General features: G+C 35.6%; 1 protein-coding gene across 1 annotated transcript in view; it reads right to left on the bottom strand.

Moving 5' to 3' along the window:
* sv2ca (synaptic vesicle glycoprotein 2Ca) overlaps positions 1–9,295 on the bottom strand; it is a 34,531-nt gene extending 25,236 nt beyond the window's left edge. The window contains 3 exon segments of the mRNA XM_042723399.1: positions 621–1,036; positions 1,038–1,235; positions 9,049–9,295. Of these exon segments, the coding sequence (XP_042579333.1) occupies positions 621–1,036; positions 1,038–1,165 (544 nt within the window). The 5' untranslated portion in view covers positions 1,166–1,235; positions 9,049–9,295.
* Positions 9,296–12,136: the final 2,841 nt, after the last annotated feature.

The following is a 12,136-nucleotide window of genomic DNA, read 5'->3' as shown; positions in this document are numbered from 1 at the left end:
ATTCCTGTGATGGCAAAGCAAAATTTTCAGCAGTGATTACTCCAGACTTTAATGTCACATAATCCTTCAGAAATCATTCTAATATATTTATTTGCTGCTTTTCGTTCATTGTTCAAGACCTTCGTTAATCTTCGGAACACAAATTAAGATATTTTTGATGAAATCCGAGAGCAAAGGTCCTACCACGGCCAAAGCACAGAAACGTAGCAAGGACATTGTTTAAAATAGTCCATGTGTCATCAGCGATCATTTTATAAAGCGACGAGAATACTTTTGTGCAAAAAGAAAAAAAAAATAACGCAGGAAAAGCACACGTACTGCATGCATAGTGACACTCTCCAAAATGGAAAATGGTTTCACACAAAATGGTTACAAGTTTGGAATGACATAAGGGTGACGGGTGAGTAATTGATGATATAATTTTCATTTTTGGGTGAACTAAGCCTGACACTAGCAACACCAAGCTCATGGATTGAATTCCCAGGGAATGTATGATTGTTAAAATGCAAACTTTGCATACAATGTGCGATATGCATAAATATAGTGTTTATGTACAATAGTTACATTCCTGTTATGGCATACAGTGTGTCATGTGCTTTAGTAAGGTGTAAATGTATATTTGTTTGTTTTGTGGAGAACAAAGCCCACCACGAAGACCTCCACACCATCAGACATGAGCGCCAGGCCCAGAGTGAAGAACAGCTGCCACTGAAACCTGCCATGTCCACACTCTTGTATGATGAGCTCGTACTGCTGCGCCAGCTCCTCCTCATCTGCCTGCCTCTCGATCTCCAGCTCTCTCCGGTCCTTCAGGCCATCTGCCAGCGGCTGTCCCAGAGCCACCTGTCCATCTCTGGCCTTTGCATCTGAGGGGATCCCCTGGTACTCCCCTTCATATATCTCATCCTCATCATCGTGACCCTCAGTGGCGTCGCTGGATCCCTCTTCATCATTGGCGTGGTCTCCTGTGTAGTTTCCATCCGGCTGGCTGTAGTAGTCATCGTCTTCATCCTGGAAGCGCTGGTAGGTGCGCTCTGGAGTACTCGTCTGAGGCACGGTCCACAACTTTGTTGACCTTTTTAATAGCTTGTCGTTTGGCCTCCTTAGCAATGTCTCTGGCTCCTTTCATGACGGAAGACTTGTCTTTTGGCGCTGTATCGTCCATGATTAGATAGTGGCAGAAGGTCTGCAGTCACCACAGAAGAAGAGCTTGTGCCTTTATGGCTCTCATGAGTCTGGGAGAAACACAGGTTAAAAGTTATATTGTGAGGGCTAAAGCTTTGGGTTACATAGTTCATTAAACTATGCACTTAGTCACTAAATCTATAACTATTTTCCTTGATTAAAAGTACCATGGGAAACTGAAGACTGGAGTAATGGCTTACATTAAAAAAACGGTTATTTTAAATTGTTAAATTGTTTAAAAAGTTTACTTTATTTAATAAATGCAGCCTTGGCAAGCATAAGAGACTTCTTTCAAAAACATTAAAAAAACTTAACGACCCTAAACTTCTGAAGGGTAGTGTATATTATGTCATATTTATATACAAATTAAAGGCTATATACTGTATATATGTCTCTTGAAAGCCTTTAGTGCATGGGTCTGTGTGTAAAAAAAAAACATCTAAAAATGTACTTAGGAAAGTCTTATGCATCTGCATAATTAAAACTTGTAATTGATTGTAAATACAGGCGAATACATTTCCCTTACAATTAACTGTCATCATCAATAATGTAAACAGCAAGTCAATATTAACACTGTTTAGATGAAAACAGGCTTTAGAGCGATGGTCGTAATTAAAGTAAAGCATGCTTCATAGGCTTAGAAACAAAGAGGACATGGTGTGATTGAGTATATTTCTGTTTGAGCATCTTTATGCTTTTGTCTGGAACAGCCCACTTATATACATTCTTATGATTTAGAAACAAATGTCTTTATGTATTACAGAACAGAGATTTGTTACTATCTAAATTCATTTTTATATATTGGTATATTTTTAAACAAACCTTAAATGTAATAGTTTCACGAAGTCCTGAAGCTTATCTAAAAACGATGTACTGTATATTCTGAATGAATTCTGAATAAATTATACTTAAAATTACTCATACAAATGTTAAAATCAATATAAGAATAATTACGTAAAATAGTCCTGTTACATATACTTTAGCAATAATTCATTATTTTTTCTATCCAAATTTTTTGTCATTTTATAAACTAATGTCTCAGATGATGATTCATGTAAAGCTCTAATAAATGCTGCAGCACTCAAAAGCTCTCACTGCAGTCCATCAGGGACTAAACTCTCACTAGCATTAGAACCAGTGACTACGTAGTGCTCATCTCTGATTGTTAACAACCGATTGCCGATAATCTCTGACCACCGATAACTGCCAACTAAAACCATCCCTTTGATGAGCAATAGTTATAAAACAGGGGTACTTAACCCCGCTCTTGCACTGCCTCCTGTAATTTTCATCTAATCTTGAAGACCTTGATTAGCTAAGGTCAACTAAATTCTGCAGGAGCAGATATAAGCAGTGCATACCCCAGAAATAATATTACAATAATAGATATATCAATACAATAATCAACTGAGGTATGCACTATATGCAGCAGTTAGTTTATACTGTGTATATGGTCTTGCTTATTTTGTTTATAGTTGTAACAAATTCCCATATGGTGAAAAGTCACAACTATATAGCTTATAGCGCATAATCTATCTAAAGTATGTGGAGTGTCACCTGTTGATTTAATGACAGCAGCACTCAAACAAAACCCGATGAACATTTTCCAAAAACCATACTGGGCTTCACTGAAAGGAAATCTGACCTTTTATATTTGATTACACTTGATTAGTGAACTAGAAAGAGTGAAGAGTTACATTTTTCCTTTTAAAATATAATTTAGAATTTTTTGAATCAAATGTTATAGACTGCAATATAGTTTAATGACCGTTAACAGAAAGTGAACAAAATTTCTATGACTTATGAAACACCATATAATCATAATCCCTACCATACTGCGAGCCGTGTACACCATGTGAATGAGTTTGAGACTTTACAACAGCTAATGGATCAAAAGAGAGAGCTTGTTTCACTTTCATTGTGTTTACATGCCGTTGGGAAACTGAGTGCTCAGGCTGCGGAGTAATCCATTATTGGCTGACTGAATGGATGTGGACCATGTGTCTGTCTGAGAGGTCCGGCAGCCCCAGTGAACTGCATGATTGGCCCCACGGTGAAGACACAGCACTTCCCCCAATCTACCTGCGTAATGCTGCGGGGTGTTGCAGGACTTCTGATCAGGAATGATGTTGACAATTTATCGATGGTAGAAAGCCTTCTGATGGATCTGTATTGACATTTAAAATACAACTAAATCTAAATCATTTCCTGATAACAGTCTGAGATAATTTCCTAAATGAAAAGCAGCATTCTCAGTGTTTTACTGATCACACTAGGAACAGCTTAACCTGCGTGCACAGTTTAGGTACAATCAGTCGCAAGTGGATTGAAAATAGGCCTTGCACTCATGATAGCCACTGTCGAAATGATGTATGGTGTTTCTGTTCTCTGCGCCTTCTCTGGTGCATTGGGGTCAGGTTCTATATGCAAGAACATTATAGCATATTTGGCAAGCTGGCATGAATAACAATGGTTTTAAGACGCAAGCTGTAAAATTGCCTGTCAATATGTTTAATATAAGGAGAGGGGGCATAAGTGAAAAAATTCACTGTGGCATTTCAGCCTATAAGAACAAAATCTGTTTCAATATTTTACACAGTCCAGTGATATTTCTTTCATTTTCGGGGTGTGATATAGGATAAATAAGTTTTAGTTCTTTACATATATGTGTTGCTACTATTGGATGTTATACTTTTAGCATTTTTTTTAATCTTAGGTATAAGTTTAATACTCACAGAAGTGATTAATATAAGGATGAAAAACAAGAAGTGCTAACAATTTTAAATTTAAACAGTTATTAATATTTTTTTCTGTAAGGACTGACTTGGACAGACATGACAGCTGAAAGAGTGAATGTCCTTTTTTTTTCTTTGTTGTCAGACAGTGTGAATAAGCCAGGTTCAATCTCCTAATGGTTTGGAGAGGACATAATCACATTAAAAAAAAATGACTTTGTCTATAAGAAGGACACTAGGGCATCTTGTGCTAAGAGATTGCTTCAGGAATTGATGATATTATGGTCAAAGAGGAAAGAAGAAAAGTTTTGGGGAAGGTTGAATTAGCTATCTGTCGAAAATGTTTCTGCCATTTTCTGATGATGTTCTTTTATTCATAGAAAAAAAAGTTGGTCTAAAAGTTTCAGTTGTATATAAGACTGAATATATTAAAGGGGAAGAGGCACAGATACTCGTTCTTCTGTTTCATATTTTTATGTTGTTAAAAAATTATAAAAAATTATAAAAAATTATAAAAAATTATAAAAAATTATAAATATTCAACTAGCCCTTTAATGACAAACATTTAGTATTACACATTTAGTATAAACACCTTTTCTAGGGATAAAAAAAGTTAGGCATTTATGGCATTGCTGTGGTATTTTTCATGCTCTATGTCTATGTTAATCATGTCATAATTCATAATCATAAATGTGGCCTTTAATATGATAACAAAATATGTCCCACACATGTATCTGCTATTAGCTTTAAAAAAGGAAACATTTCCATATTGAAATGAATCACAGATGACAGACAGGTACTAGAATATTGTTAACACACATGCACTATTTCCTTTGATTGTCACAACTTTCGTTGCTCATCATCAGCTTTCTCAGATCACAGGCTTCATGTAGAATCAAATATATAGTAAACATAAGAAAAAGAGAAATATGAATGTTTCTTTAAAAGAAAAAAAGGTTTCATATGTTCTGAGAGAAGGAAATCATATTATATTTTTAAAATGCATTTTTACACTGTAAAATAATAAACTTTTGAGAAAAAGATTCCAGGCAAATCCAAAGCATGTGTTCAGATTTTTGAGTTGTCTACACTGCACCAATTTTACTAACATTACTTTGTCTTGTAGTTTTGAATTTATTTGTTCCGTTTGTGCAAAATGGCTCATTTAGCCATAAATTCATCAAGACAACAACAGATTTCTTGTTCAGCAAATTTTCATTTACAGTAATTTATTGTTTCAACAGCTGTGTATATATATATTCTTATCGGAAATGTAAAACATTTTAAGTGAGCTGTCTTTGTTTTAATCATCCTACAAAACAAAGATATCTAATAAAAAAAGCTTCTATAATCACAACAAATAACTAACAATAATAACAAAATAACAAATGTTTAAATGAAGACAGCAAACAGCAAAACAATAAGTCTATAACAGTAACTGCATAATTCATGCTGCATTTCTGGGAACTCACAAACCCTAAAACTCACATAACCTTTTAGCAATATGAAATTCAGTTGTTACAAAGACAACTGTGTTCATCTATTTAGGACAACATTTGGAGGAATATTAAGAAAACTGCATTTTTTTTTTCAGCATACGCTGTCAGCACAAGATTTTCTGTCTGACAGTGGTGACAACTGAACAGATGGAGTGGAAAATCAGTTTGAAACCTTCCTCTAGTCTCAATTCATTTTTAATTCTATCTGAATTATATTTGCAAATATCATAAATAAATGGCATGACAGTATACAGTATTGTATCTGCAAATGACACTGTTGAGTTATGGCAAGGAAAACACACATTTGGAAGAAGCAGTAGTCTACATTACAATGTAAATGAATCCCTCTGAACATGTTTAACAGAGTATTCCAATGTAATTGCTCTGTAAATACAAATGTTCATCTTGAATCTGTGAAACATCAGGGTCATATGACGCACTGGCATGCATGCTAAAGAGAAAAAAGTAGGCTGGGATTATATGAGGCTTGTCGCTCTCAATCACGACACGGCCGGCTGCATCACTGTGCAGGTAATTCAATAAAGCCTTTTCTCAATGGGCAGAGCGAACCTTCCCACCAGCATGAGCACAGCTACAGGAGCAGACTCTAATCTTAACATCGGACATGTGCTCCCAGTCATGCAAACTAACTGCAACAGACAAAAAAAAAAAAGGTCTTGGGATGCCAATCTTAAAGAACAAATTACTGCATTTTTACACAATGCACCAAATATAAATGATTTATCTCTGGATTGCCTTAGTGCTTATGCAGCCTAATGAGGCAAATTCATGCAGCGGAACTATATGAAAGCACAGATAAAAGCCTGGTCCATGCAGCATCGCTGATAAATGCTCTACAGTCCTCAAGGATACAACCTTGGAACTACTGTAGATCTGAATGAGTTTAAAGGGGTCAAGATTCAAGATTTTTATTCGTTACATACACGATTATATAGAGCATATATAACCAGCAGTGAAATGTGAGTCAGGTCCGCTCCGTGGACAGTGCATTTATTAAAGAATACAACACAGATGAAAATATACATAAATATAGCTATGAAAGAATTAAATAAATGTAAACAATAAAAATATAAGAATAAAATATAAAAAAAGATGTATACTGTATAATTAAATATAGAATAGAACATAATGTGCATGAAAGTATACTGTAGTCTTAAATATTAAGATACACAAGAATGTACAAGAGGCAAATTTGCATATGTGCATTATACTGTATAATATTATTATACTGTAAATATTAAGATACACAGGAATGTGCAAGAGGTGAATGTGCAAACAGGTAGTGACACTGTCAGTATGTCAATGTGAGGTAGAGAATGGTGAATATCTTACTGATTAAGTGAATATTAAGTGGAGACAAGTGGATGTAAAGAGGCTGGTTTTGAGTTTTTAGGTAGCCTGATGGCCTGGGGGAAGAAACTCCTCCTAAGTCTCTTAGTTTTTGCCATCAGGCTATGGAAGCGCTTACCAGATGGCAGCAAAGTGGAAAGATGGTTACCAGGGTGGATGGAGTCATATGATGCGATTTCAGTTTTTCCTTTCTCTTTGGAGTGTTACAAGCTCTTGGTGCATAAAGAAGATCTGTAAAGTTGCAAACACTAAAGTCTCAAATCCAAAGAGATATTCTTTATAAAAGTTAACACTTGTCCACACCCTCCTAAAATGCCTCGTTTAAACACGCCCCCACATGTATACTTCACTGTGTGGGAAGATTTCCATAACACCCCGCAAATGTTAAAGAAGGCGCAACTTTTATTCTCGCTGTAGTATTGTTGTTGCCGCCTCCGCCATGTTGTGGAGATGACGTGTGTTTCGTTGTGAAAGCGAAACTACTTTGTTTGGCCTTCCAAAAGAGGATAATATCTGCTTCATGATGCCTAGAGCTGATCCGTGCTGGTCGCTGAGGAAATACATCAACTTCGCGCTGTGGATCGCCAGATCGGCTTTCATCGTGGATGAAGCGGAGTACAGCTGGGTTCATCACATGTAGTTGCCACAAGCCCGCCGGGTGCTCCTTCGTCGAATCCGCTGATTCAAATGCAAATTTTAAGCAGTGTAGAGTAGAGCTTGTTGTTTGTCATTTCTCCAATCACAAATGCAGACATGGTTTTATGTTTATGCGGCGCGATACGCAACACAACACGTAAAAAGAGAGTATAAGTCATTATAATCAGTAATTATGTCCCCACTGGATGCAACAAATGCCTCGTTTGTAATGGTTTTTTATTGGTTTTGTCTCATCGTGCCGGGAGATGGCATCACAGTATGTTAAGGGGCATAACATTTCCGTCACACGCTTAAGGTATTCAGCCAATCACAATGCACTGGATAGCTGGCCAATCAGCATACACCTTGACAATAATGTACATTATGTGGAAAATGTGTGTTTTTTTAACCTTAAACCGCATAAACACATTGCATTACACCAAATACACAACATAATGTTATTTTTAGCAACGTCACATGACCCCTTTAAAATGCATGACTAAAATGAAAAGCTGGATTGGTCTCCACTTTTATAGAAAGCATTGGCAACAATTGTTTTAATTCTTTTTCTTTTATAAAATGGCTAAATATGAACATTTTATAGCCAGCTTATCCATATTCACAAGGAATTTTAGGGGATTTAAAGTTTCAAGACTTCTTTGGAAAACAAACTTGTCTCAGTCCAATAAAGCTGAATGAAATTCACCCATTAAGTGACATGGCTCAACTAGCCTATTAAAACCGTATTTGACTCAAAACAAAGACTCAGAATTTAGCTTTAAATGATTTTGGCTGTGTGTAATTATCTAAGATAAAAAAATAAAGGGCCTATAAAAATATATATTTAAAAAATAGAAAGAAAAAAAAAACAGTATTTGACATGGAAAGTGGGTCCTGTCAAAATAATGTACTAAACTAATAATAAGAAATGAATGAATGAATGAATGAATGAATATTGTAGTTATTGATCAACTTGTATAAAATAAACAAAAACATATTTGTAAAAAAATGTGTTTATTACATTTTTATTAGCCTACAGTACCCGTGTAACAGGGTTGTAGGTAAAGCTTGATGAATGCAGTCAACGCATAGTGTTGAAACTTGCTGTAGAAAGGATTCAAATTATGTTACTTCTTGGGTGTCATATCCAAGAAGGAATATTAAAAAATGCCATACACTTTTGTAATTTTGGTCTCGGTATTTCTCTGTCTGTGTATCTCTGCAGTGCTCGTATTGCCCGCGGCGGGGGATCCGCGCGCTGTGCTCTGTTCCAGCCACCGATCAGTCGCTTTCGCTCATGTCAAAACTGACTCCTGAGCAACGCTCTCCTCTAATCATTCAATAAACGACTGAACAGAATCTAGAAGAACTAAATGTCTAAATTAAACACCTTCAAATAAACCACTTTTAGTTCTGTTTTTGGGGTCCTGCATGTCTGAATAAACAACTTTTGTTGCCTGGAGCAGTCAATCAGTGTAATTTTAATTTCCTATGCATCAGTCTCCTTTATGCACTCACTACACAGTGCTGATCACATGATAGTAAGATTTAAACATTTTCTTTATTTCGTACAGTAATATAGCAAATGTGTTGTTATAAGGCTCTTTAAAGATTTGACTCACCATTTAGGGAGCAGAGCAGATGAGATGTCGATTTTGGTTCTCCATTACGAGACGTCCGCCGTTGCTAATGAATAAACATTTATTTGTGTCGTAAAGATATCCGGCAACTAAAGCAAGAGCTGACGGTGTTTAAGCGCTGCAGCTCCGTCTCTGCAGTACTTCAAGAAATTGAAGAGAGAGAGAGAGAGAGAGAGAGAGAGAGAGAGAGACTTACTGTGTGTGGTAGTAATAATGCGGAGAGACCTGACGGAAACACCGCGGTATGACGTAAAGAAACCCCCTACAAGAGATTTATGACGACTGTCCTATTGAAAGTCAAATCCTGCATCTCTTTGCCAGATCACGACAAACTGGCGAGATTTAAAGGTGCACTCAGCATATTAAGATAGCCTAATTTTAAGAAAAGTTTAACGCAATTAAGAAAGTTTTACGCATAAATAATGATGTTTTGTTGGTCTTATCATAAGACATGGATTTTATAAACAACCTCAATTTTATTTAACGTGGTCGAAAAAGTATATGCATGAAATAAACTGGATGTGTCTGTTGTGACAAACACATAAATATTCAGGATTTTTCATAAGCCACCCTTGTTCTTTAAAAAAAAAATTAAAAAAAATAATAAAATCTATTTTGAAATTGAGTTTCATGTAGATTTGACGAACAACTTAAATCAATCTGTCAGCGTGAAATGAAAAACATCCAGTTAGACGAATCTTGCCACATTAAGCTAATATAAATACATCAATTCAGAGTTGTGTTTCATGGAGACTTCAATAAGCTTTTCAAAGGGAGGATGATTCGTTCACAAGACGTGCAATATTTTACCAGATTCTGGATACTATAGCAATAGCTTTCGACAGTTTGTGCACTAAGTCAGTATGTATGAATCAGTGACCTCTAATTTCGTCTATTGTGTGACCTTATGCTTCTGTTCCTCATTTATGACTGAGCCATAGAGGAGGATACATTTATAGCATGAATGATTGGAAGCCAAGGAGCACTTAACTTAATGAGCTACTCTGCTATATGAAGCATTACTGTGTCCTCAGTTGTGACTAACAGTGGAATTTCAGCCAGTTAAATCTTTGAGTCAAAAAACTAAGAAAAAAAAAAAAAAAAAAAAAACAGTTTGATTTAAGATTGTTTACACTGAGACCAACACAAATCTCTATGTAACTTTGATACAGCACCTGGATGCATGTGAGCAAAGTACTTTTAAGATTATATAGTGTATATATATATAGTATTCTATAGTCTTTTATGTGAGACAGCATGTACCACAGCTAGATGTTCTCGAAGACATTGCAACTTGTAATATTATGTCAGTGTTGACATTAGATAATACTTTTCTCATACAATTTCTTTTTTGAAAAAAACATTTCTAAGAATTCATGATGGAGCTCGACTATAGAGAGACTCATCATGAAAATAATAATAACTAAGCTATCGGTTGAGTCATAAGAGCAGTCATTAGACTTGGCCTTTCCATCTTACAAATTGAAGTATAACCATCTTAGCTAATACTTAAAATAGATCAGCTTGCACTGATACATCATACACCAGAGCCTATGCCTCCTCTAATGGCTAATGAATACAAATGATAGAACATGCAGTGGTGAAGAATCCACTTTGCTCACAAAATTTGCTTCATGCTTAGCATTCAAAACATAAAGTGAAGAACTTTGACATAAATTCTACAACAATAATTTGCAACCTGCCTGTCTTAGTTGTGAGCAATGATAAATACCTCAAAGGCATTTTATATTTTTGGTTGCTGCATGTTTGAGTAAAATGGCTTTATGACAGCTGTTGCTGCCTATGAAGGATTCCCTGCATAATAATGGGAGAATTCTGCATATGCTCTGAATATCTGATCACAGATTTAAAATTTGCAAACTGTTCAAAGTGCAAACTTTATAGCGCAGCTAAAACATGAATAGCGTAAGCACATGTTTGTATAATATATATGTCCCAACTGGATGATGCACTGAAATAAATTCTCATGTAAAAAAATAATTAACAGCAAAAGACTGTAATGCCTGTATAACCTGTGTAGGTATAATATAGGTTTATTGCATTATTTTTGTGTAATCTCTGTTATCATGAATCATGATAGTGTTTTTTTCACTTAAAAGGTGTAAAACAGATTTTAGTTCATCAGTTGGTATATTAATATTATATCAGTCATATTGAGAAGTGCTAAGGTGTTCGGCCAGCTTACAAATGTGTGAAATGCAATGATTCCTTTTATTTTAAAATGTCTGTAAGGAAAATGTATTGAAAAGAAAGGGAAATCAAACTTTTGACATTTCATTAATTAATTAATTTCATGCTCATTCATGCAGGGCAGACAATGTGTCCATCTAAGAGCACACTCTGCATGCTGAGGACGAGAATTGGTTTCCTTATAGACAACACAATTACACGATCTTGAGAACCAATAAATATCTCTGAAACTGCTAAAAGAACTTTGACCTTTTTTTGTTGTTGTTATTCGATTGACCTCCTAACTCAACTCCTTTTATTACTTCTGTCCTCTGCCTACAGTTTCTGCATTCTGAAGCCCACAAATACCTCTTCAGAAACACCACAGGGGAGAAAGTTCATTTAATGGCTTGAGACTATTGTCCTGGAACAAATTGAACCAGGTTGTGAGTAAAGAGTGTGAGTTGACTTCCAAGTGAGAGCAAATTCAAACACATTACTTTTCAGGCTGAGATTCAGAAGCAGTATTTGAATTCATGCTGAGCTGGACATTTTATCAAGGTGCTGTAATCATAAGCATAGCTTGACATTTGAGCTGGGGGGCCGGGGCAGTGGGCAAATGATCTGGTGGGGTAAAACAGTCAAGATACTTGACAAGGCAGAGCACAAAAAGAGTGATGGATAAAGTGGAATAATTTACTTACATTCCACTAAGAACATGTGTTATGGTTTACAAGCAATGAAGAATATCATTACTTACATTCCACTAAGAACATGTGTTATGGTTTACAAGCAATGAAGAATATCATTCAGTTAAAACAAATAGGCTACACAACTAACTAATTCAATGTAGGCTACAAAACAGTTTGATGAAATGTCC

The sequence above is a fragment of the Cyprinus carpio genome, chromosome B5 (assembly GCF_018340385.1).
Source record: "Cyprinus carpio isolate SPL01 chromosome B5, ASM1834038v1, whole genome shotgun sequence".
Lineage (NCBI taxonomy): Eukaryota > Metazoa > Chordata > Actinopteri > Cypriniformes > Cyprinidae > Cyprinus > Cyprinus carpio.
The sequence above is the reverse complement of the archived record's forward strand: the minus strand, read 5'-3'. Positions and strand labels throughout refer to the sequence as shown.